At 53.4% G+C, this 24,879-nt stretch overlaps 2 protein-coding genes, 1 long non-coding RNA gene and 1 other non-coding gene across 8 annotated transcripts; all 4 read left to right on the top strand.

Moving 5' to 3' along the window:
- The first annotated feature begins 1,039 nt into the window (after window positions 1–1,039).
- LOC148004447 (uncharacterized) lies at window positions 1,040–3,728 on the top strand. Its single transcript, XR_015625056.1, has 3 exons — window positions 1,040–1,235; window positions 2,171–2,404; window positions 3,058–3,728. It is a non-coding gene; the product is annotated as an uncharacterized LOC148004447 (long non-coding RNA).
- Window positions 3,729–7,629: 3,901 nt separating this feature from the next.
- On the top strand, window positions 7,630–13,055 carry Eef2 (eukaryotic translation elongation factor 2). Its single transcript, NM_017245.3, has 11 exons — window positions 7,630–7,713; window positions 8,588–8,802; window positions 8,965–9,146; window positions 9,627–9,838; window positions 10,031–10,209; window positions 10,298–10,656; window positions 10,744–10,939; window positions 11,014–11,272; window positions 11,354–11,815; window positions 11,900–12,215; window positions 12,448–13,055. Exons 1-11 carry the CDS (start codon window positions 7,711–7,713, stop codon window positions 12,639–12,641), a joined length of 2,577 nt encoding a protein of 858 aa, NP_058941.1. The 5' UTR covers window positions 7,630–7,710; the 3' UTR covers window positions 12,642–13,055.
- Window positions 9,901–9,964, top strand: Snord37 (small nucleolar RNA, C/D box 37). Its single transcript, XR_015626229.1, has one exon. It is a non-coding gene; the product is annotated as a small nucleolar RNA SNORD37 (small nucleolar RNA).
- Window positions 13,056–13,602: 547 nt separating the features above from the next.
- On the top strand, window positions 13,603–21,984 carry Dapk3 (death-associated protein kinase 3). 5 transcript variants are annotated; one of them, XM_087558922.1, is made up of 9 exons: window positions 13,603–13,791; window positions 14,515–14,613; window positions 18,961–19,321; window positions 19,400–19,529; window positions 19,616–19,664; window positions 20,021–20,047; window positions 20,663–20,815; window positions 21,281–21,326; window positions 21,411–21,984. In XM_087558922.1, exons 2-9 carry the CDS (start codon window positions 14,552–14,554, stop codon window positions 21,927–21,929), a joined length of 1,347 nt encoding a protein of 448 aa, XP_087415048.1. In that variant the 5' UTR covers window positions 13,603–13,791; window positions 14,515–14,551; the 3' UTR covers window positions 21,930–21,984. The 5 variants fall into 5 exon arrangements, with proteins under 5 accessions (XP_087415048.1, XP_087415046.1, XP_087415047.1 ...); XM_087558920.1 differs by having other exon boundaries at window positions 13,603–13,903; XM_087558921.1 differs by having other exon boundaries at window positions 13,603–14,010.
- Window positions 21,985–24,879: the final 2,895 nt, after the last annotated feature.

The following is a 24,879-nucleotide window of genomic DNA, read 5'->3' as shown; positions in this document are numbered from 1 at the left end:
GGACAATTGCCAAGCCCCGCCCCCACAGTTATTTTTCAAGGCGCTGGCTGCTACCACGCCCACTCGGGGAGGAGTCTGGGTGCTTAAAGGCATAGCAGCACTTCCCGCCGCCTCATTTCTCTTGCTTCAAAAAAACCGCTAAATTTTTGTATTTGTATTTATTTAGTATGTACATGTGTGAAAGTCAGAGAACAGTCTAGGAAAGTAGGTTCTCTCGTTCCACTGTGTAGGTCCCAGGGATGAACCGGGGATCAGACCTGAGCCATGCGCCCTTTGCCGTGCTCCCTCGCTCTTACTGACCCCACCTTTTCTAGAGAGCACAGGCCGGACCCCCTGCCTCGTTTTCAAATTGGCTTGCGGTGGCAACAATTGTGGGCTTTTAAAATTGTTTTAAAATTTTGTTTTTTGAGACAGGGTTACCATGACGCCCTGGCTCTGTGACACTCGCTCTGTAGACCAGGCTGGCTTCAAACTCACTGAAATCCGCTTGCTCCAGCTTCCGGAGAATTGGGATTAAAGACAGCCGAATCAAGCACAGCCTAGTCTCGCTTGTTAAGGGCATAGAAGCCCCTCCAGCAGCCCCCCCCCCCTTTTTTTTTTTTTGGTGATCAAGGCCACGCCCACTCTCCTGTGGTCTGTTTTATTTATATATTGTGGGAAACTTGCTCATTTTTTGGTCGTCCAAAGACAATTTAAGGAGTTTATAGTTCCACAATATGGGTTCAGGGAATGGAATTCAGGTCATCAGGTTTGGAGACTAACGCGAATGGGTGTGGGTGCACGCGTTCTGAGCCTCCTATGTGGAATTCGGAGGACAATTTGGTGGAATTGCTTTCTCCTTTAACCAGGTATCACAAAATGAGTCCCGAGGATCGAACTCCTAATAGGCTTGTGGGCAATCACCATTTCTGGGGCCCTGCTTGGCGTCCTAAGTACTCACAAGCCCCACCCAACTCCCAGGATTTCGACGCTTGCACTAAGGCCACGCCCACTTCTAGCCCCGCTCTGGGTTTTTAAGCCCCGGACCGCGCGGCCTCTTGCTTCCGTTTCATTGGGAGGACTGGACCGCGCCCACGTCCAGCGCCAGGAGGGTGGTCTTAAAGGTGTATGTTCTTCCGGCTATGGTGCATTTTATGGCTCTTGTTTACGCTTGCGTTTTTTGTGAAGAAAAGGCTGGGGATGAACAGAATGCGGCCGGGCAGGTGTCCCTGTTCCCTTCGAGCGGCAGCTGGCAGGTACAGGGCTCTCGTGGCGATGTAGCGGTGGGGTGCGAGCCTTGTCGGACCTGTACAGTACACATTCGGGTTCTGCTTGCACATTCTCCCCTTAGCCTTTCGTGTGTGTGTGTGTGTGTGTGTGTGTGTGTGTGTGTGTGTGTGTGTGTGTTCAGATCGGTTCTGTGCAAACCATTCAATCCTTACTCTTGTTTCTAACTAAATTGAGAGAGAGAGAGAGAGAGAGAGAGAGAGAGAGCGAGCTCTACCAAGCCTGAGGTCTCACTATAAAAAGCCCCCCGTGACTCCCTAGTACCCCAAGATGTAGAGTGAAAACTGATTTCTTTTGAGAACCAGTCTCATGAAGCTCAGCTCACCTGGTAGCTTCTAGCATCCAAGTGCTGGCTTGACAGGACAGGCGCGGCTCACCCACCACACCTTATTCTGTGATGCTGAGAAAGCTCTCCACCAACCAAACCCAGCCAGCCCCTTTTGTACTCTTGTTTGATTTTTTTTTAAAGATTTATTTGTTTTATGTATTGTGTGTTTTTTTTTTCCTCTCAGTTTGTCTGTGCACTTGTGTGCATGGTGTCTCCAGAGGTCAGACCCTCTCTGGAACTGGCTACAGATGGTTGTAGGCCACCATGAGGGTGTTTGAAACTGATCCTGAGTCTCTTGCAAGAGTGCTGTAATCTTCGAGCAGTCTCATCTAACTGTCATACACACCCTACCTCTTCTGAGCTGTACTCCCTTTTTTTGTTGCTTCTTTTTTTTTTGTTTGTTTTGTTTTGTTTTGTTTTTTGGAGACACGGTTTCTCTGTGTGGCTCTGGCTGTCCTGGGACTCACTCTGTGTAGCAGGCTGGCCTCAGACTCAGATCCGCCTGCCTCTGCCTCCGTGACACACAGGATGAATGCTGTGACCACCATCCTGGCTTCCGCTTTGTTTTTTGGACAGGTTTTCTCACAGAACCTCTCGTGCATTGGATGTGCTGAATTAGTTACCACTGATGACTTCCCGTCTCTACCTCCCCTTTGCTACAACGATGGATGAGCCACCACATCTGGATTTTTGCATAGTTTAAGGATTTGAACTTCGATCTGTTATGTGTTCAGCAAATGATTTCCCCACTAAACAACTCTCTGTCTCACCAACATCATTACAGCTTGACAACAACACTTCTCTCAAGAGGTCTGTCTTCCTATTTCCCTTTGGGTTGTTTGTTTGTTTGTTTGTTTTCTTTTTTTTAATTGGCCTTTCAAAATGGACTACATTTCCCAGAACTCTGAAGGCACCCAATATCACATGATCATAATCCATCCAATAAGGGGAGTGATGTGTTCTTCCTCTTTTCCTCTTTCCTCCTTGGCCTAGTCTAAGACAGCGGAATACTGGATCTTGAGGAGGAAGGCCATCTTTTAGAGACTTTAAAAGAAGACAGCAACAGTGAACTTACATATAATAAATAAATAAATAAGCTCTGAAGAGATTCTTTCTTTTTTTAAAGATTTATTTATTTAATGTAAGCACACTGTCGCTGTCTTCAGACACACCAGAAGAGGGCATCAGATCTCATTACAGATGGTTGTGAGCCACCATGTGGTTGCTGGGATTTGAACTCAGGACCTCTGGAAGAGCAGTCAGTGCTCTTTTTTTTTTTTTTTTCTTTTTTTCGGAGCTGGGGACCGAACCCAGGGCCTTGCGCTTGCTAGGCAAGTGCTCTACCGCTGAGCTAAATCCCCAACCCCGTAGTCAGTGCTCTTAACCACTGAGAGCCATCTCTCCAGCCCAGAGATTCTTTTTAATATTTTAATTTTACTGTCTTTTTCTTTCTTCTTTTCAAGACACGGTTTGCCTCGGGAGTCCTAAAACTCGCCTTGTAAACCAGGCTGGCCTCAAACTCTACTCTGCCTGCCTGCGCCTCCTTTGTGCTGAGATGAAATGCTCCGCCACTGCAGGATTCCTTTCATTATTTCTGTGTGAATATACTCACATGAGGGCAGTGACCTCGGAGTCCAGAAGAGGGCGCTCCGCTCCTTGTGAGATCCTGGAGATCCACTCTCCTACCTGGATAGCCATCTCCCCATCCCGGGTGGGCCTAAGTTCCATTGCATTTCACCCTATTTTATCACTCTGTGGCTTTTTTCCTTTGTCACATGCACGTGCAGTGCAGGCATTCGTGTATGTGGGGGTCAGAGGTTGGTATCATGTCTTCCTTTATCTATATTTTGTACTTTTTTGAGGAAGAGACGAGAGATTTTCCAAGGGTCACTGGCAGGCTAGTTTAGCCTCGTGGAACTCCAAGTTCTCCGAGGGCATGCAGAAGATTTTTATGCAAGAACTGGGATTTGAACCCAGATTTTCCTGTTTTTATGGCAAGTACTTGACCAACTAAGCTATGACTCAAGCCTTATTTTTTGTTTGATTTTTTTAAAAAAAATTATTTATTGGCTCGTATAAGCTACAGTGTACTTATATATAATAAATAAATAAATCTTTGAAAAAAGAAAGAAAACTTTTTTAAAAAATCATTTATTTACTTTATTTATATGAGTGCATTGCCACTGTCTTCAGACACACCAGAAGAGGGCATCGGATCCCATTACAGATGGTTGTGAACCACCACGTGGTTGCTGGGAATTGAACTCAGGACCTCTGGAAGAGCAGACAGTGCTCTTAACCACTGAGCCAACTCTCCAGCCCTACTTCATTCTTACAAGAACCCCGTGAAATTTCACTCGTATTATTCACTCGGATGGCCAGAGACATCCAGTAACTTATCCAAGGTCACATAGCATAGCACATTAAAGCAAGACCAGAATTTAAACCTACATCTTCTCTGACCAAACCTTAAATCTGATTTATCTCAATGTATCATATATTTCTCCCCTTCACGGAGGATAGGCAGACCCGAGCACCATGCAGTTGGTTCGCCCTGCCGGCAGGGACCGCTGTATCACACGCCGTGTCCTCCACGCACGCGCAGTGAACCCTTTCTGCGTCTAAGGATCCTATTCCCTGCCGCATCCTTGCCTCGCTCCCGCTCCTGCCTAAACTGATTACTGCAGATCCTGAATGGCTGTCTAGCAGCAAACTCTGCAGATATTAGATGCCCTGCTTCTGGCCGCATGCCCATAGTCGCCTGTCAATCCCTTTGCCCTGTCTCAGCCCTGAACATTGCCCTGTTCTCTTCCCCTCATTAGCTAGCTTCTAGGAATTTGCCAAGAAGGCCAGCCACTGAGAGCAATTCAACTGCTTCTCTCCAAAATGAACTTTAATTACTTAGTCCTGATAGTGGACACTCCTTTAGCCCCAACGCTGGGAGCCCAGAACCAGGGAGAATGTCTGAGATTCCAAGCCAGACCACAATGGTGCCCAGTGAAGCCTTGTCTTGGTTTTGTTTTCAAATACATTCTATTTTAGTTGGGCATGGTAGCCCACACCTTTGATTCTAGAAGTTTCAAATCAGAGGCAGGCAGATGTCTTGTGAGTTGAGGCCACCCTGGTCTACATAGTGAGTTTCAGGCAAACCAGAACTAGGTAGAGAAGCCCTGTCTCAAAAAACAACAAAAGGGGTTGGGGATTTAGCTCAGTGGTAGAGCACTTGCCTAGCAAGCGCAAGGCCCTGGGTTCGGTCCCCAGCTCCAAAAAAAAAAAAAAAAAAAAAAAAAAAAAAAAAAAAAAAAAAAAAAGACAAAAACAAAAAGTGAAATTACTCCTTTTGAGCGAGGGTCTCCTGTAGCCCAGAATGACGGGATCTTCTTGGCCCTTCTTCCACCTGTTTCCTTCCTGGTCCCTGCAGGGTTTGAGATGGCAGGCAGGCCCTGTACCTGCTTGGTCAATACTCTACCTGCTCAGCTCAGCTCAGCTTGATTGACACTTTGTTTATTATTAATGTGTGCACGATGTCTGTGCCACACATATATGTGGCTCAGAGAAGTTCCCAGAGTGGCTTTGCCTTTCCACTGTGGTTTTGGTGTCAATCTGAGGGTATCAGATTTGTGTTCTCAGTCTTTAGTTTGAGAGAGTATTGCTGGGAAAGCAGGGTTGGCTAAGAGTTTCCCACAGTCTTTCATCTTTGAACACTTTGGAAGAGCAGGCTAGGCCAGCCACCTCCACCCTCAATCCCCTTTATTTGTTTGTTTGTTTATTCATTTATTTTTCTGAGATTAAAGGCATGTGCCTGTTACCACCTGGCCTTTCAACTTTCTCTTTAGGTTTTGAAACAATGTTTCTATATAGCTCAGGCTGGCCTTGAACTCACATGGCTGAGCATAATCTTTTTTTTTTTTTTTTTTTTTTTTTTGGTTCTTTTTTTCCGGAGCTGGGGACCGAACCCAGGGCCTTGCGCTTCCTAGGTAAGCGCTCTACCACTGAGCTAAATCCCCAGCCCCGGCTGAGCATAATCTTGTGCTTCTGTTCCTCCAGTTTCCAGCTGGTGGGATGAGAGACATACACTGCCACCGCCAGTTTATATGAGCTTCTCAGCTGCTAGGAAAATGCTCTATACCCTGGGCCCAGCCCTAGATGGCTCCATCTCTGGGAATATTTGCCCTGTCTCGTTGCAAAGGCCCCACTCTCTCTAGAACGAGCTGTCAAGGGTTTCTAACACTGCAGGGACCTCTCTGCTCTTCAATAAAATAGACAGACAGACAGACATATCAGGGTGGAAAATTTCCGACCATAGCGCGCATGCGCTGGCTGGGGTAACAGTTGACTGGAATGGAGTCAAATACTCTGGTGTAGATGGTCCTTAGTTCTGGAGCTTAGTTCTTGACTGCCACTGCTTGGGTGGCTCCGCGTTCTTGCCACTCAACAGACATGTTTCTTGTCACCGGCCTCAGCGGTGCTCTTGTTGAAACTGAGATCACGTTTTAATAAAGCAAACAGAATAAGACCGCAGTGGTGGAGGCGGGTGCAGGTTAATTTTAGAGCCAAGATTCGCAAACCGCATTGCTTAATTTACTTATTTTAGGCTGGGACACCTCCCCTCCTGGAGGAGCCTGGAAGGGAAAGATGTATCCCCTTGCTGAAACTGAGGGAACTTGGAACAAGGCTTCCCCCAGGGGAGGTAGTCAGCAAGGGTCGAACGCCGAACAATGAGCATCTATTGTGTGCAGAAGGCTGCGCGCCCAGGGTCAGGCGGGGACAGCCTCGCTCGCGGTCCTGCGGCGCCTCCTGCTGGACGCACGCGGCACTGCCAGTGTGGAGGACTCAAAAAAAAAAAAAAAACAAAAAAAAACCCAAAAAACACTTTGTCCTTTGTTTAGGTATGGGGTGTGGGGCGAGACAGAAGGGTTGCTGCTAGTAATGGGCTACAGAAAGAAACCTTGTCAAAAGGTGCAAAAAATTAGGAGACAAGTGACAAAAATCTAGGAGACAACAGGTTTTGTTTCATTTTGTTTTTCAAAGAAGGTCTCCTGTAACCCAGGATGGCATATTAGAATCCACTGTGTAAGGAAGAATGGCCTTGAGTTCTTGTTACCCCAGCCTCCGTCTGCCAGGCAGTGGTGGGCTGACAGCTGGCTGCCACCAGCCGAGCTCCACGCGCTGATCTATCCGTCTATTTATTTGTTTGTTTGTTTTTAAGACAGGGTTTTCCGGTCTAGACCTGTCTCTTCTGGAAATCACTCTGTAGCCCAGGTTAGCCTTGAACAAAGATCTCCTTTCTTTGCCTTCTAAGTGCTGGGATTAAAGGCGTGCACCACGGCGTTTCGTTTTTTATCATTATTGTTGCATTCTTGCCCGCAGGAGGATCAGGCATTCAAGGACAACCAATACAGCTAACCCAGTTGAGGGCCAGCCTGTTCTACCAGAGATCATGTCTCTGGAAAAAAATAACTTCAGAAGAGCGAGGTGTGTTGGCACACGCTTTAACTGGGCACAGTTCAGGCAGGCATATCTTCGGGTTTTGGGGCCATCCTTGGCTGCACCCATAGACCTTGGTTCCAAAACAAGGAAGAAAGTGTAATAAAAATACAGGCAAGGTTTAGCAGAAATAAATCTGTGGCCCTAAGGGTCGCTTTCTCCAGCTTTTCCCAGAGGTGTCAAATTACATAACAGTCTCAAACCTAGGCCCAACCCACTGACGGGTCCGAATTTCAAAGTCCTTTTTATTGACTTACAAGGTTTTCAAGGAAAATCTTGGAAGTAACTGTGTTCCGAAGAATCTACGTTTAAAAACCGACCCCTGGATCTTTGCCTTGGGTCCAAGGACCGAGCTGGCCACGCCCCAGCCGCGCCGCAGCCACTCCCAAGGCAGTTCAAGTGTTAAGCCCGAAAGGTAGAGCTCTGCGCATGTGCACACCCGTCCATAGCTGGGTCCCAGCCAACCAGGCCGGAGGAGCACCCGCGCCGTCACGTGACGTGCCCAACCGGCGTCGACCTATAAAAGGCCGGGCGTTGACGTCAGCGGTCTCTTCCGCCGCAGCCGCCGCCATCGTCGGCGCGCTTCCCTGTTCACCTCTGTATTTGAGAATCCGACGCCATCTGCCACCATGGTGAGTGTCCGCGGCGCGGCAAGACTTGGGGACTGAGACGAGTCTTCGGGGCAGCGGGAGGTGGCCGGAGCGGGACCCGGAAAAGAAAGGAGACATGGCTGCCTCTGCATGGGTGGCGGGACGTGGTCGGCTCGCGGCGCCATATCTGCACCTCCTCTGCCCGTCTTTGGGAGTGTCGGCCTCCTGAAGTTGGAGTGTTTTCTCTAATTCCTTCGTCCAGCTCTCCTTTCCGAGAACGCTGGGGTGGCTGTGGGAGGGGCGGCGTTTGCTGATGTGGCAGCGGACATAATGCTGTATAGCCCTGTGCCCATGGTGACAGGGTGATGGTGCTCCCGGGAAGTGACAGCCTGCAGGGGTGGCTCACATGGAGACCTCTAGTGAGCTGAGCGTCTTCCGCCCTGGCCTTTATCTCCTTCCTTGGTCCGCACAATGGAACCGGTCCCCTCCAAGCTGAGAAAATGGCTCATGGGCCTAGGGGCCTATTGTGGCCTTTGATCCCAGCATTTGACCTTGGCGCACAAGGCGGGTTGGCAGTGTGTAGCAGGCGAGGTTTTGTCGGCCTGTGTGGGCCCCATCTCGTGCGGGCCCCCTGTCGCCTGCATTGTTGGACTGCTGGGGTGGCAGTCCAGCTTGGCGTTGATTACGTGGTGCGGTCTCAGCCTAGGCTCCCTGGTACTCTTGTTCTAGTTGTCATTTTGGTTAGGGTTGGGTTCCTGACACATCTGGTGACTCTTGATGCTTCTTAGGTGGTAGGCTTGTAGGTGTGAGTCGAATGAGCGCCAGTTTTGGGGAGACAGCTCTTTGGAACCCCACAATGGGGTGCTATCGACCCGAGTTCCCAGAATCAGTCCTGACCGCCCTTCCCCCACCACAGGTGAACTTCACAGTAGATCAGATCCGTGCCATCATGGACAAGAAAGCCAACATCCGGAACATGTCAGTCATCGCTCACGTGGACCACGGCAAGTCCACGTTGACCGACTCCCTTGTGTGCAAGGCTGGCATCATCGCCTCTGCCCGAGCCGGGGAGACACGCTTCACTGACACTCGAAAGGATGAGCAGGAGCGCTGCATCACCATCAAGTCCACGTGAGTGTGAGGGGGAGGGGTCCCTCATCCCCCAGCCCGTGTAGATGAGATATGTCCACCAGCCTGATGATTGGCTACCAGTGGTGCTGTGGGGTGAAGGGACCCAGGAGCGGTTTCATCTGGTGGCCATGTCTGGGCTGACGTCCCCTTTCCCCCCCTTAGTGCCATCTCCCTCTTCTATGAGCTCTCCGAGAACGACCTGAACTTCATTAAGCAGAGCAAGGATGGCTCGGGCTTCCTCATCAACCTCATTGACTCTCCAGGTCATGTGGACTTCTCCTCAGAGGTGACCGCTGCTCTGCGTGTCACTGATGGAGCACTGGTGGTGGTGGACTGTGTGTCTGGTAAGCCATGTTGGTGGGCACTGTTATAGACGGCTCTTTTCATGGTACAGTAGTGGCAAAGACAAATTCTGCTCAAGGTGAGGGTGAATTGAGCTGTTATCTGAAGTTGGGCATGGTGGTCCCCATGTATGTCTGGGCAGGATGGCGGTGAGGTCCAGCTGCATGTAGTAGCAGTTACCTTTAATTCCAGCACTGTGAGGTACGTTGATCTCTAGGTTCAGGGCCACCAAGGCCTGTCTGGGAAAGGTGAGAAGGGCTAGTAGCATGAGGCTCATGCTCTCAGGAAGGTCCAGGCTGGGAACAGCACCTGCAGCTGTGCCTGCTGGGGACCACCACTGTGCACCCTGGTGAATGCCTAAGCAGGTTCTTAGACAAGCCCACTCGGGTCTTGGCATGGAGGACAGCTGTGTTGGTCATCACTGCCTGTACTGTGCAAGGTTTGGGAGTGTGCATAGCTGAGCAGTCCCTGCACTCCCGCAGGTGTCTGTGTGCAGACAGAGACAGTGCTGCGGCAGGCCATCGCTGAGCGCATCAAGCCCGTGCTGATGATGAACAAGATGGACCGGGCCCTGCTGGAACTGCAACTGGAGCCTGAGGAGCTCTACCAGACCTTCCAGCGCATCGTGGAGAACGTCAATGTCATCATCTCCACCTATGGCGAGGGCGAGAGTGGACCCATGGGCAATATCATGGTGTGAAGCTACTCTTCTGGGGGGAGCGGTCAGGGCTGTGCTCCCTGGGAATCCCTGGGCCCACACATGATGACGGAAATTCTTCACTTTGACCTGATGTCTGTTGAAGAAACTCAGTGTCTGAGGCTGTGGGCTTGTGGCTGGGCTGGCTGCTAGCCAACTTTGCTGGCTAATTGCTGCTTTCCTCCTCAGATCGATCCTGTCCTGGGCACTGTAGGCTTTGGCTCTGGCCTGCATGGGTGGGCCTTCACACTGAAGCAGTTTGCAGAGATGTATGTGGCCAAGTTTGCAGCCAAGGGTGAGGGCCAGCTGGGTGCAGCTGAGCGGGCCAAGAAGGTAGAAGACATGATGAAGAAGCTGTGGGGAGACCGGTAAGAACAGGGCATGGGACAGCCTCCGGTGCCACCCATCACCTATGTCTGTGCCATGTGCCGATGCTATGTGACCTCTCTGTGCTAGGTACTTTGACCCGGCCAACGGCAAGTTCAGCAAGTCAGCCAATAGCCCAGACGGGAAGAAACTTCCCCGCACCTTCTGCCAGCTCATCTTGGACCCCATCTTCAAGGTGTTTGATGCCATCATGAACTTCAGGAAGGAGGAGACAGCCAAGCTGATCGAGAAGCTGGACATCAAGCTGGACAGTGAGGACAAGGACAAGGAGGGCAAACCACTGCTGAAGGCTGTGATGCGTCGCTGGCTGCCTGCTGGTGACGCCCTGCTACAGATGATCACCATCCACTTGCCGTCCCCGGTCACTGCACAGAAGTACCGTTGTGAGCTGCTGTACGAGGGCCCACCTGATGACGAGGCCGCCATGGGTATGAACCAACCGTGCGGTCGTCCTGCTCAGCCCTGGGCCTTCCCAGCCTTAGCAATTGGCTGATGTGGGTTCCCACCTCTCCTAGGTATTAAGAGCTGCGACCCCAAAGGCCCCCTAATGATGTACATCTCCAAGATGGTGCCAACATCTGACAAAGGCCGCTTCTATGCCTTCGGTAGAGTGTTCTCTGGGGTGGTGTCCACAGGTCTGAAGGTCCGGATCATGGGCCCCAACTATACACCTGGGAAGAAGGAGGACCTGTACCTGAAGCCTATCCAGAGGTGGGTACTGTCCTTACTCTCCTGAGCCCTGGCTGCTTTCCAGGAGAGTCCTTTGACATCTGCCTTCCCTTTAGGACCATTCTGATGATGGGCCGCTATGTGGAACCCATTGAGGATGTGCCCTGTGGCAACATTGTGGGGTTGGTCGGAGTGGACCAGTTCCTTGTGAAGACCGGCACCATCACTACCTTTGAGCACGCTCACAACATGCGGGTGATGAAGTTCAGCGTCAGCCCTGTCGTCAGGGTGGCAGTGGAGGCCAAGAACCCAGCTGACCTGCCCAAGCTGGTGGAGGGGCTGAAGCGGCTGGCTAAGTCTGACCCTATGGTGCAGGTATGTGCCACTAGCTCACAGGCTTGCTGGGGTTAGAGGGGATGCCTGGGGAAGGGGGGTTGCTGACAACTGTCCCCACAGTGCATCATCGAGGAGTCTGGGGAGCACATCATTGCTGGTGCTGGAGAGCTGCACCTGGAGATCTGCCTTAAGGACCTGGAGGAGGACCATGCCTGCATCCCCATCAAGAAATCTGACCCTGTCGTGTCCTACCGGGAGACAGTCAGTGAGGAGTCCAACGTGCTCTGTCTTTCCAAGTCCCCAAACAAGCACAACAGGCTGTACATGAAGGCCAGGCCCTTCCCTGATGGCCTAGCAGAGGACATCGATAAGGGTGAGGTATCTGCCCGCCAGGAGCTCAAGGCGCGTGCCCGTTACCTGGCCGAAAAGTATGAGTGGGATGTTGCTGAAGCCCGCAAGATCTGGTGCTTTGGACCTGATGGCACTGGTCCCAACATTCTCACCGACATCACCAAGGGTGTGCAGTACCTGAATGAGATCAAGGACAGTGTGGTGGCTGGATTCCAGTGGGCCACTAAGGAGGTGAGTGAGTGGTGGGTGAGCCTGGGTGCTCTGGGTGTTAGTTCCTGAGGGCTGCTGGGGGGCTTGACATACAGCTCTTTGCAGGGTGCTCTTTGTGAGGAGAACATGCGTGGTGTGCGATTTGATGTCCATGATGTGACCCTGCATGCTGATGCCATCCACCGAGGAGGTGGTCAGATCATCCCCACAGCGCGCCGCTGCCTCTATGCCAGTGTGCTGACTGCACAGCCCCGCCTCATGGAGCCTATCTACCTGGTGGAGATTCAGTGTCCTGAGCAAGTGGTGGGCGGAATCTATGGTGTCCTGAACAGGAAGCGTGGCCATGTCTTTGAGGAGTCCCAGGTAGCTGGGACCCCCATGTTCGTGGTCAAGGCCTACCTGCCTGTCAATGAATCCTTTGGTGAGTGTCTGGTCCCTGGAGTTTGCTGATAACCGGGAAACCTGTGGGGGTGGGTGAGGAGCCAGAGGGGCAGAATTCTTTCTCCAATGCCAAACTAGTTAGGGGTGGCCAGGAAATCCAGAGCTAACCTGGAAAGCCTCCCCGGGAGGGATGACAGGACAGCCAAGCATGCCCCAGGGAAGATACCTAAAGGCCTAGGCTACTTAATGAGCCTCCTGTCTTCTGTCTGTAGGCTTCACTGCCGACCTTCGATCCAACACTGGTGGCCAGGCCTTCCCCCAGTGTGTGTTTGACCACTGGCAGATCCTGCCTGGGGACCCCTTTGACAACAGCAGCCGCCCCAGCCAAGTTGTAGCTGAGACCCGCAAGCGCAAAGGCCTGAAGGAGGGCATCCCAGCGCTGGACAACTTCCTGGACAAACTGTAGGCAGCCTGGTACTGCCACACGCTGCACAGTGCCCGCCCATCAGAAGACACCTTGAGACTGTCCCCACAGTGCCCCTCTGGAGGCTGCTGGGGCCATCCTGACATCACTCAGCACTCACTTGCTACCAATTCTATTTATTTCGGAATTACAAGGCAGCGTGAATGGCCCTCTGCAGGCTGGACTGGCAGGCCGTGGGGTGGGCAGCACACGGTGGTTAGCATTTTCAGAGGGAAATAACGCAGATGTCCAAAATTCTAAATAAATGCATTCAGAGGTTTATGGGGTCCATGGCCAAGTGTAATTCCCCCAGAGGGGGAAGTGGGGGAGTGCCTCCAGGAAGGCAGGCAACCCTTAGACCTGCAACCCAGCTGTGCGAATCATTGGAGTAATAAACTCTTCTGTGGTTGAACCCTATGGGCTCCTCAATCCTGTGCTGTGCGCCCCTTCCGGGTACCTCTACCTTAGAGGGTGTCTGGCTTCTCCCACAAGGCTCCTGGTTTCCTTACTAAGGGTGACTTGCAGTGTTAACACCCTTTGCTAACCTGTGTCTTGGTGACAAAATTGATTTTTATTCCAAACTGAGTTCATAGTGCTCCACTCCCAAGGTTTCTCAACCTTGGACCAACTCCATATAGACATCCAGGAGACTGGTCTTTGACACACGCGGCTCCAGGTCATTGGCCTTCAGTCTCATTGCGTTAGCCAATCACATGAGAGTAAGGAGACATCGGCCCAATAAAGGCGTGTTTTCCTGAGGGCAATTTCGAGAGTTCCTGTGAATTGTCCAGTGGGCCAATGAGCACCGGAGTCTAGCCTAGCGTGGTGGCGTCACCAGTCAACGCCCAGTTACGCCGATAGGTCGGATGGTAGCCAATGAGTGGGGGCATCCAGTTTCCGGGTGAGACGTGATCCAGTGAGCACAGGCTTCCTAGTTTTGGGGGCGTGTCGCAACGCAGTCGGCGCATGCGTAGATGAACCCGCAGGGTTTGCACCGGAGGCTCTCGCGGGGGCCTCGCTGGCGCTGGGCGGGGACTCGCGGGCTGAGGACGGTACGAATGGGCTGGGTCCGGGACGGTGTGTCGGGATTCAGGGGACTCGCGGCGAGGGCGTGAACGAGGGGAGGGGACCCGCGAAGGGCATGGCTGTCTCCGTAAGCTCCAACCTCGAGGGGTGGACCTCTAGGACCGGCACCGCTGCTACGCATGCGTTAGGTTTCCGGCGACACTCCTGAGTTCCGGGGTTCGGGTGGGCATGATTGACAGGTGAGGAAGCTGGGAACCCCAAGAGCCAGACGCTGTGGAAGAGTGTTGAGAACCCCACGCTGATTTGGAATTCTGGTTAATCCTCCCTCAGGCTCCTGAGTGCTAGGGTAAAGGGCACACGACACTATACTCTGTTTTATAGTTTTGTATATATGTACTGCTTGAGAGATGTTCTGCTTCTTTTAGTTATATCTGTGCTTGTTTCTGAGAGGGATGTTACAGTGCCTGCAGGTACCTGAGGTGCCTGAAGACGGTGTTAGAAGTCACCAGGCAAGCGCAGGAGATCTAGGTACCAGTGAGCCACCTAACACGGGCACTGGGAACCAAACTCAGGTACTGTGCAAGGACAGCCCACACTCTTACATGTGAGCCATCTCTCTGGTCACTTGAGTTGGTCTCATTGGAGCCTATGCTGGCTTGTAACTCACCAAGTATTTGAGGATGCCCTTGAACTCCTGTCCTTACAGCTCTCCCCTCCCCAGTGCTGGGGTGTCAGGTTTGCTCTACCATGACCAAATTGTGGGTAGGGGCATTGAGTGTCATATATGCTGGGGGAGCCTCTTGGAGGAAGTTAGATCTGTGATAAGCATTTCTTTCCTCTGTCCCCCCAGCTCCTGTGTCCCCAGAATCCTGCAGAAGGACAGCGCCATGTCCACGTTCAGGCAGGAGGACGTTGAGGACCATTATGAGATGGGAGAGGAGCTTGGCAGGTGAGTGGTGTGGTGGGTTGGTGGGGGGTGACTCTGTCCTTCCTGTCCTCTGTATCTTGAAGCAGTGACCGCAAGTTTGCTGGTGGTACCACTGAGCTTCAGAGCCCCAGATGGCAGTGGACCTGAGTTTCTTTTTTTTTTTTTTTTTTTTTTTTTTGGTTCTCTTTTTCGGAGCTGGGGACCGAACCCAGGGCCTTGCGCTTCCTAGGTAAGCGCTCTACCACTGAGCTAAATCCCCAGCCCCAGGACCTGAGTTTCTTTTTTCCTGTGTCCCCTGTGAGCTGTAGAGAGAGACACGGAGGCTTCTGGATGCTACCCTTGAGCCAGAGACAGTGGCTGAGAGCATTGTCTGCTATGGGATTTTTCTAAGTTTGTTTTTTTTTCCCCCCTGTCCTGCTATGTATGCTTGGCTGGTCTGGAGCTTGCTAATCACAGAGATCCACCTGCCTCTGCTTCCCAAGTGCTGGAGCTAAAGGAGCGCAAGCCCACCCCCACCCCACCCCCACCCCCGGCCTTGGTTGTTCTGTTTGTTTTTGAGGCGGGGTCTCATTGTAGCCCAGGCTGGTCTTGAGCTTCTTTGATGTTATTATTACCCATGTGGGTCAACGCTGGGTCTCCCTTTTTTTCTTCAGTTCTGTCCATGGTATGCTGCTCCAAGGGTGTCTCCCGGTGTGCGGGTGTGAAGTTGAGGAGATCATTTTCTGTTTGGATTCTCTTTCTAGGCCAGTTCTCATAGATCCCTCCCACCTCCCACTCCCTCCTCCTCACAGCAGACCCTTCCTCCTTCCGAGGGGCTTCAGACCTTATTTGGCCAGACTTCTGGGAACATCAAGACCCGCCCTATGATGTCACCCTCCTGGAATGTAAATGACCCTTGGTATAAGGCCGGCTAAAGGGAGCCTGGGGAGCCTGAACTGCTCGCCCTGGCCAACCCTCAGGCAGATGCACTGTCTCTTCTTAGCTCAGGCTGGGGGTGTCTGCCACCCCAGCAGTGCTCCAGCTGTGTCATGCACACAAAGAGTCACATGTGCTAGTCACATCTATGAGCTCGCTGCTAGGGAAGTAGAGACATCCCAGGCCGGGGATGTGAGACTCAGACTGAAAAATAAGATGGGGAACTGGAAAGATGGCTCAGCGGTTACGGCACCAGCTGCTCTTGCAGAAGACCCAAGTTGCATTCCCAGCAGTCCCATGGAGGCTCATGGCTGTGACTCCAGCTCCAGGAGTCTGCCACCCACCCCCATCCCACCCCCGCTGGTCCCTGTGGGTAAAACTTGTATGGAAGTAAATAGAGGCCTTCTCAGCACCAGAGGGGGGCATGGGCGATTTAGCCCTTCCTGTCACACCTTGAGGGTGGTTCTGGGATTCTGAGCACCTCACAGGCGTTGATGCTCACCTAGCAAATGAGGGTGTGTTTGTGTGTAGCCCACACATGCCGTCCAGTGTAATTTCCAAAGAGTGTTTATGGTGTATACCGCAGTGTACACTCACTGTCTGGATCTCTGTGCTTTTGTTTTTTAATTTCTAAAAAGACTTATTATATGTACAGTGTTCTGATGCGTGTATGCCTGCAGGCCAGAAGAGAGCTCCAGCTTTCATTACAGATGGCTGTGAGCCACCATGTGGTTGCTGGGATTTGAACTCAGGACCTCTGGAAGAACAGTCGGTGCTCTTAACCACTGAGCCATCTCTCCAGCCCCTTATTTGTTCATTTTTAAGAGACATTTGTTGTACGTATGTGAGTAGCAGCCATAGGACTTGTGTGGAGGTCAGAGGGTGGCTTGCGGTCCCAGGTGCATGAGCAGAAGTCAGGGCTGCTGTCAGGTGTCCATTCTAGATAAGCAGATAAGCAGGTATGGTGGGGTAGGCACAAGAGGACCAGGATCAGCTAGGGAGTGAATTCAACGTCAGCCTTGGGAAGCTAAGGACAGTGTGGATGAGGGGAGGCTGCTGAGGCTGCATCATACCTGCCATGACTCCACCAGCTCTGCCTGTCCTTGAGTAGCCTTGAATGTGGTCATTCCTGCAGAGACAGACAGACACACAGACAGGATGGACACTGTCCCATTGCATCCATCAGTCATTGCTGGAAGGTGAGGTATGCTGCTCATCTGGGTTCTTGGTGGTCATGTGGGGCCTTTGAGCTACTGCGTCTGCGGGCCGGGTGCACGTGTGGGACACACACCATGGCTCTGGGGCATCGTAGGCCAGAGCCAGGTACTGGACCTGTAGCGACAGCTGCCTGCCTGTGGTACAGCTCCAGCTTTGTGCTGCTCTGTGTGGCAGTGGCCGAACACTGTCCTTGGCTGAGGTGGGGATGGTGGTGGCACTTGCCTCACAGGGCCATTGCATATGTGCAGCCCTTGCGTGCATTGCAGCATGAAGCCAGTTAGCACCCGCTGGAGGAGGTCATGTCCCTCGGACCTCTCTGTGACCCCGCTCTCCCATGAGCTGCTGGAGTCGGTCCTGGTCAGGGTGCAGGACAGTGCCTACAGATGCTCTCCAGGCCTCTTTCCCCTGGTGCATTCGGTCCCCCCACTGTGGACGGCTACACACACGCCAAATCCTCTTCACAGATACTCAGGTTCTCAGGAATAGCCACTTGGGTTTTCTTTTTGATTGGTTTTGGATTTTGTTTTGTAGCACTGGTTATGCTAGAACTTGATATGTAGATGAGGTTGGCCTTGAACTCACAGAGATCCTTCCGCCTGTGAATACATACATCTAAGCCAGGCGTGGTCAGTTCTCTCCTCCCACTTTGTGGTTTTCTATGTTGCTGCTTTCACCCACTGAGTCACCTCACCAGCTCCATGGTGTATGAGGCAGTGTCTCGTGTAGCCCAGGTTAGCCTCAAACTCACCATGTAGCCAAGGATAACCTTGAATTTCTGATTCCCCCACCTCTATGTCCCTAGTACTAGGATGATAGGCATCTTGTTTTTTTTAAAAGACATTTATTATATATATAGTGTTCTGCCTGCATGTATGCCTACGTGATAGAAGAGGGCATCAGATCCCATCACAGATGGTTGTGAGCCACCAGGTGGTTGCTGAGGATTGAACTCAGGACCTCTGGAGGAGCAGCCAGTGCTCTAACCCTGAGCCATCTCTCCAGTCCACCCATTTATGATTTGAGGTTCTGGGAAGACATGCTGTTGTGCCAGCTGCTGTGAGAATGTGGGCTCTGGAGGTGAGGGCCAGCCTGGCTCCTGTGACCAGACTTTTTCTCATTCTAAAAACAAAAGAACCAATAGCCAAAGGTAATTTGTTAAAAAACAAAACTGGTATGATCACAGTCTCTGCCTTCCCAGCCCTCAGGACGCTGAGGCTAGCCTAGGTTACGTGGTAAGGTTCGGCTGTTGAGACGAGAAGTCTAGTAGCTTAAACTGGTGGTATGCAGCTCTATTCCTGGGCAGGGTGGAATCGTCAACTTACCACAGATAGGGAGCCAATGGCAGGCCAAGGCAAGACACCACCAGAGTCCAGGGGTGAATCTTATTGGGAGGAGAAATGACGCAGACAGCTGCATCACCAAGGCCCACCCCAGAATGGGTGACAGCTCAGAAACCTGGGCCCCCAGGGCAAACTGTACAGCAAACTGGCAGCTCCATTATGGGTATCCTCCTTCTGGGGTAACTGGGTTCCCTAATGCTCTCCCAGGCAGCCTGGCTGGTCTGAGTCAGTCCAAGTCCTTACTGTTTATGTGGGTTTTTTGGATTTGCTTGTTTTATACGGGGAGAGGAGCAGTACATTTGGTCGGCTTCAGGGATTTTCTGAAACTGCTGAGATGTTCTCTGTTTTCAGGAGCCTTGCTCTCCAGGGTAGGTTTTCACTTTAGAGGATGGGTACATGGGGGTTGGGGATTTAGCTCGGTGGTAAAGTGCTTGCCTAGCAAGCACAAGGCCCTGGGTTCTGTCCCCAGTTCGGGGCGGGGGGCGGGAAGAGGATGGGCCCACAGCAGTTGGGCTTGAGTGGAGATGCTCCTGCCTCTGCTCCTGCGTTAAAGGCATGCTCACCGTGCCTGTGTGAGGGATACCATTTTTATGTCACTTTTTTTTGAGACAAGGTGTCTTACTGAACCTGGAGCTCGCCCCTCAGGGCAGCTGGACTCCCTCTCAGACCTCCTTCTTTCTCTCCCTCAGCACGGGATTAACCTCACTTGACTGTTCTTGGGTCCCCGGTGCCGGGCCAGCGTCCTCTCCCTCAAGGCAATCCCCAAGTGTCTGTCATGAGGCTCTTTGGGCAGTTCTGTTGTTGTGGGAAACCTGGGAACAGATGCACAGAGGCTGGGGTACAGAGTCCTGCCTTCCTCTGGGTCTGCAGCGCTTAGCTGTTCCTTCCCCCACAGCGGCCAGTTCGCCATCGTGCGCAAGTGCCAGCAGAAGGGCACCGGCATGGAGTACGCGGCCAAGTTCATAAAGAAGCGGCGCCTGCCGTCCAGCCGGCGCGGTGTGAGCCGTGAGGAGATCGAGCGCGAGGTGAGCATCCTGCGCGAGATCCGCCACCCCAACATCATCACGCTGCACGATGTGTTCGAGAACAAGACAGATGTGGTGCTGATCTTGGAGCTGGTGTCCGGCGGCGAACTTTTCGACTTTCTGGCTGAGAAGGAGTCACTGACAGAGGATGAGGCCACGCAGTTCCTCAAGCAGATCCTGGACGGTGTCCACTACCTGCACTCCAAGCGCATCGCGCACTTTGACCTGAAGGTAGCTTGTGTGAGTGGGCGTGGGGAGGGAGGGGCAGGGATAACCAAGGGAGACACACACACACCCGCCCTCTCGCAGCCGGAGAACATCATGTTGCTGGACAAGCATGCAGCCAGCCCACGCATTAAGCTCATCGACTTTGGCATCGCGCACAGGATCGAGGCCGGTAGCGAGTTCAAGAACATCTTTGGCACGCCAGAGTTCGTCGGTGAGGGGCAGGTGTGGGCACCACCCGATAGGGTAGATTCTGCACGGCCTTGGCCTGACCTGCCTCAACAATCCTGTCTTCCACAGCCCCTGAGATTGTAAACTATGAACCACTTGGCTTGGAAGCTGATATGTGGTGAGTGGGGTTGGCAGAGGCCCTGCCCTGCTCCATTCTCTCCCGTGCTTCCCGTGCTCCCCTAGCTGTTCCCAACCTGTGGGCCTTATTCAGCTAGTGAGGGTGTGGGCCCTAGACAGCAGCATGGAAGGGCTGAGACCCCCTGCTCAGACCCCAACCTATCAGACTACATGGGCTCTGCTCAGTCACACGGGGCTTGCTGTCGTCGGATAGGGTCCTGAGGTTCTGCTGTCCTGGCTGCCCAGGTGCTCAGGCAACCCTGTGGTTGACACTGACAACACCCTAGAGTGGGGCCCTATGTCCTGGGGTGGAGTGCTGCCAAGGCCATTCTGACCAGACTTTTCTGCCCTTTGCAGGAGCATCGGCGTCATCACCTACATCCTGTGAGTGCCTGAGATGGGCAGGGGCCTCAGACTGTACCTGCTAGAGGCCCAGGGATCAGGGCTGGCACCTCTGCAAACTGCAAACACTGGGGCTGAGAGATCTCCCTGGGGAACACTGGCTATGCCTCTGGCCACGCTCCTAGCCCACCCCGACCACGCCCCTAGCCCCACCCCTGACCACGACCTCACTGAAGGATTCTAGGCTGTGGCACATTCCTAGCTCCTCAATAAGGATTGTCAACCCTGATGTAGGGTTTGCTCACCCCCTTCCCTAGAGCAGACCCACCTTGGAAAAGTGGAAAGGGTTTTCCCTTTACACAACCGGGTCACAGTCCTTGGAGGTAGTCAGGGCAGAAGGAGAGTGGGAGGCAGGAACTGTGGAGGGACTGCTTACTGGCCCGCTCAGCCTGCGGTTTTTTTGGGAGTGCGTGTGCTCTCTAGACTGGCGTCGCTCACAGTGGACACAGCCCACTCACACCAGTCATCAACATCCCACAGGCCTGCCTAAATCAGGCAGACGCTCAATTGAGGCCCCTATTCCCAGATAACCTGTAGAGGGGTGTGGGGTGTCAGCTGTCCCCTCCCTGGCTGGCCATATGCCCTGTCTTCTTACAGCCTGAGCGGGGCGTCCCCATTCCTGGGGGAGACCAAGCAGGAAACGCTGACAAACATCTCGGCTGTGAACTATGACTTTGATGAAGAGTACTTCAGCAGCACCAGTGAACTGGCCAAGGACTTCATCCGAAGGCTGCTGGTCAAAGATCCCAAGTAGGCAGACCATGGTGGCAGCCTCAGAGGCTGGCCACACCAGTTGTTTGTTTGTTTGTTTGTTTTTTTTGTTTTTTTTGTTTTTTTTTTTTTTGCGGGGGGATGGGGGTATTTTTTGTTGTATTTTTAAAGCAGGGTCTTCTGTAGCCCAGGCTACCTCAGCCTCCTGGGTGCTGGGTGTCTGGTTCACCACCAGTCTTTACACCCTCCGTGGCCAGCTAAGCCAGGACCTCTGGGCACAAGTGACCACAAATCTTAAAACCCTACACAAATACTGCTCTTAGAACCTCACCACGGTGGTGGAACAAGACTACCCCGGGACGGGGGACCGGGGGCTTTAGGGGTGATAGGGCTACAGCTTGTCAGACTTCTTCACACACTGGGAAAGGACACTTGTGGAAGGCTGGGGTCATGCGGGGTCCCGTGGGTGCAGTTACCAGAGAGCTGACCCGCCCCACCCCGCAGGAGGAGGATGACCATCGCACAGAGCCTGGAGCATTCCTGGATCAAGGTGAGGCCTCGGGACTCCGGGATCCAGCTGGCAGGTGGGAGGGCTGTCGGCGTGGCCCCCCTGCCGCAGCTCTGCTCCTCACAGGTTCGCCGGCGTGAGGACGGCGCCCGGAAGCCAGAGCGACGCCGACTGCGCGCGGCGCGCCTGCGCGAGTACAGTCTCAAGTCGCACTCAAGCATGCCGCGAAACACGAGCTACGCCAGCTTCGAGCGCTTCTCGCGCGTGCTGGAGGACGTGGCGGCGGCGGAGCAGGGGCTGCGCGAGCTGCAGCGGGGCCGGCGGCAGTGCCGGGAGCGCGTGTGCGCGCTGCGCGTGGCTGCGGAACAGCGGGAGGCGCGCTGCCGCGACGGGAGCGCCGGGCTAGGCCGCGACCTGCGACGCCTGCGCACGGAGCTGGGTCGCACCGAGGCTCTGCGCACGCGCGCGCAGGAGGAGGCACGGGCAGCGCTCTTGGGCGCTGGTGGCCTGAAACGTCGCCTGTGTCGCCTTGAGAACCGCTACGACGCGCTAGCCGCACAGGTGGCTGCTGAGGTGCAGTTCGTGCGCGATCTGGTACGCGCGCTGGAGCAGGAGCGGCTGCAGGCCGAGTGCGGCGTGCGCTAGGCTGCGACACCCCCAGATCTCGGCCCATCCCCAGAATAAAGCTACTTTCCACGCACTGCCGCGTGTCTTTTACGCCCCGCAGAATGGGTGGGAACGGGGAACCCCACCGTAGGTGCTCCTCTACGCCGCCAACGGGCCCACTGGAGAACATGGCTGTGCTACACCACACATGGGTGGTTGCCACCCACAGTTCACATACTGGTAAAGCTGAAACTCAGTGGGGACCCGCAGTATCACACAGCTCCTAAATGGACACACCTAGGGGGTGGGGGGACCTCGAGGACAGTGTTTGGTAAGAGGTAAACGCTATGCACCTGTCATCCCTGCTCGTGGAGGTTGAGGCAGTTTCCGACACCACCCTGCTCTTAGCTGAGCAGGTCCTGCCTGATCTGCTCTCCCTGGGGATCGCTTGTATATGGTGACCAATAACCGGCTCTCTACCTGCGGCGTTCAGGCCCCACCTACGGACGCTCTGTGTGCACAGCCACCGTGAGGCGGCAGCAGAGAGCCGGTGGCAGTCCCAGAGTCAGCACGCTGGCTGACCTCGCAGTGAGTCCCAAACCCTTTCCCACCCTCACCCACATGTAGGTCAAGATTGGGGATCCAATACCTTCCGAACACCAGCTTCTAGAGAAGCCAGGTGGGATGGTACAGGCCTGGGGAGGCAGATCTTTGTGAATTCAAGGCCAGCCTGGTCTACAGAGTGAATTCCAGGACAACCAGGGCTACAGGGAGAAACCCTGTCTCAAAAAGTCAAAAATAAGTTAAAACTGTCGCCATGAGCTCTTCACAGGTTTTCCTGATAAGCCCAAGCTTTACAAAAGTATGAACGTGTGATAGATAACCCTCAGGACCCAGATATGGAGGTTACTTGGGAAGATCAGTCCGTTATACTAGCTAAGTTCAGCGAAGGCAGGGCTGAGGTGCAGGCAGAAGGGGAATGACGTAGAACACGGATGGTCAGGTTGTATGCGAGCGCGGGGAGGTGGGGGGGGGGGGCGGGGATGACACCTGCGGGTGTGTGCACTGGGTTCCCATTTCAGTATCAGGGCTTCACCCAGTTAGTGAGGATGGGCTCATGGCGTCAGGTAACGCTGACGACAGCTGATAGGGCCGACACAGCTGACAAACCCGTGTGGCTTCTCAAACCCACTTTAAATCATCTTCTTCAGGGGTCAGTGAGCTCTTGTGTAACCAAACACCCCAAGTTATAACCCTTGTTAGACGTCTCGGGCTTGGTAGCAAGGGCCCCCAGGGTTGGGTCTCAATCAGTTAATTGACTCGTGTATATATTCTTGAGACAGACTCTCACTGTGTAGCCTTGGGACTTAACATAGCCCAAGCTGGCCTTTGTCTCTGTAGTCTAGTCTGACTGTACCTCCCAATCCACACCTAGCTCAATTGTTGGTTTAGGGGACCCTCCCTCGGGTTTAGCCTCTTGTAGGTCAGAGGGCACTTCTGCCTGCCACCCCCCCCCCCCACATCACTCACCCCCGCCCTACCCCCTTCACAGCCTGGAACAGGTGCTTGAAGCAGACGGGGCCCAGTCATGTTCACGGTCACTCAGCTCTTGACCATACTGGGGCAAGAAGCTCCCTCACTATTAATAACCTGGCCGGGAGCCGGCGTCCTCTCTATAAAGCCACCCCCACCAACCCCAAGCGGCTCCTTCAACCCCTGAGATCTTAAAAGTAAGTACTCCAACCATCTCCCTTTCTTGGCCCTCACCCAGGCTTCCTGCGGCAGTAACAACCCCCGAAAGTCAAAGAATTGTGTTAAAACGAAGGATGAGTGAAACACAGACCCTGCTGGTCCCAGAGGCTTGTGGGACAGCGGGCAGAAGGAGGAACTGTCATCTAATGGTGCAGAGCCAGGGACACCCAACCTACCCAAGTGACCCCAAGAATGCATGTGTGTCTTGGTGTGGGTGGTAAATCGCTAGGGGGTCAAAGAGGGGACTCCCTCTGTCCCCAAACCCAGTTCCCTGAATTTCTCTGTACTTCAAAGCCTCTGTAGCCCTGGCTGTCCTGGAACTTGATATGTCCAGGCTGGCCCTGGACTCAGAGAGCGCCTCCTGTCTCTGCCTCCTGAGCGCTGGGATCAAAGGCATGCACTACAAATCCTGGCTAAGGGGGTTTTGTGGCTGTCCCACATGCATAAACCCAAGGTGTGTCCCCAAATTCCTCCTCTGACCCCCTTGCAGCAGACCTACTCTTGGTGGCTGGAGAGTGGAGGAAAGGAAAAGTTCGTTTCTAGGCAACTTGCAGTCTCTAAGAGTCACCCGGATGGATCTGTGGAGGGATGAGGGAAGGATGCGTGACCTGAGACACCCACCGCCAGCTGCCGGTGGCTTCTGTCTCCTGTCAGCCCCTCCCCTCTGGTCTTGGCTGGTCTTTCAGTCCGTTTCCAGGATACCACTCTCTTCCCTGGCCCTTGGGGACCTGATGTCTGGAAAACAGTGACCTTTGCAGGTGACGGTGTTGGACCAGGTGGGGCCCTGGGGTCTAAGTGCTGACTGAGGGTTCCGCTGAGTGCTGGCTGATGTCTGTGACAGGTGTCTGAGTGCCTGCCGGGGATAGGACAGCACAGGGCAGGGAGGGACGCCTGTCACCCATCTCCAGGTCTTGGGCAAACCTCATCTCAGTCTCTAAGTAAGGTTATTAGTATTTGGGGTGTGTGGGTTTTGGTGAGGTCACAGTCCCAGGGCTGGGTGTGAGGCAGGGTACTTGGGTATCCTTAACAAGAGAGTCAACAGGAAAAGCTGAGAATCTGGCTATGGGTAAAGCACCTGCCTAGCATGTGGAAGGACCTCGGTTTGACAGGCACACCGGCTTCAATATGGAGTTGGGAAGTCCAACCAGGCAGGGGACCTTATGCTCAGCTAAGTCCCACAGGCCAAGTTCTTCAGGACCTGGGGATGACATAGCTGAGGGGTCAGCCATGAAGCCTT

Source organism: Rattus norvegicus, chromosome 7 (assembly GCF_021556685.1).
Source record: "Rattus norvegicus strain SHRSP/BbbUtx chromosome 7, alternate assembly SHRSP_T2T, whole genome shotgun sequence".
Lineage (NCBI taxonomy): Eukaryota > Metazoa > Chordata > Mammalia > Rodentia > Muridae > Rattus > Rattus norvegicus.
The sequence above is the reverse complement of the archived record's forward strand: the minus strand, read 5'-3'. Positions and strand labels throughout refer to the sequence as shown.

Coding starts and splice junctions, on each gene's coding strand:
- Eef2 (NM_017245.3), top strand. Junction 10,210..10,297: donor AAGAAGCTGTGGGGAGACCG/GTAAGAACAGGG, acceptor TCTCTGTGCTAG/GTACTTTGACCCGGCCAACG. Junction 10,940..11,013: donor TACCTGAAGCCTATCCAGAG/GTGGGTACTGTC, acceptor CCTTCCCTTTAG/GACCATTCTGATGATGGGCC.
- Dapk3 (XM_087558920.1), top strand. Junction 19,665..20,020: donor GGCTTGGAAGCTGATATGTG/GTGAGTGGGGTT, acceptor TGCCCTTTGCAG/GAGCATCGGCGTCATCACCT. Junction 20,816..21,280: donor CTGCTGGTCAAAGATCCCAA/GTAGGCAGACCA, acceptor CCCACCCCGCAG/GAGGAGGATGACCATCGCAC.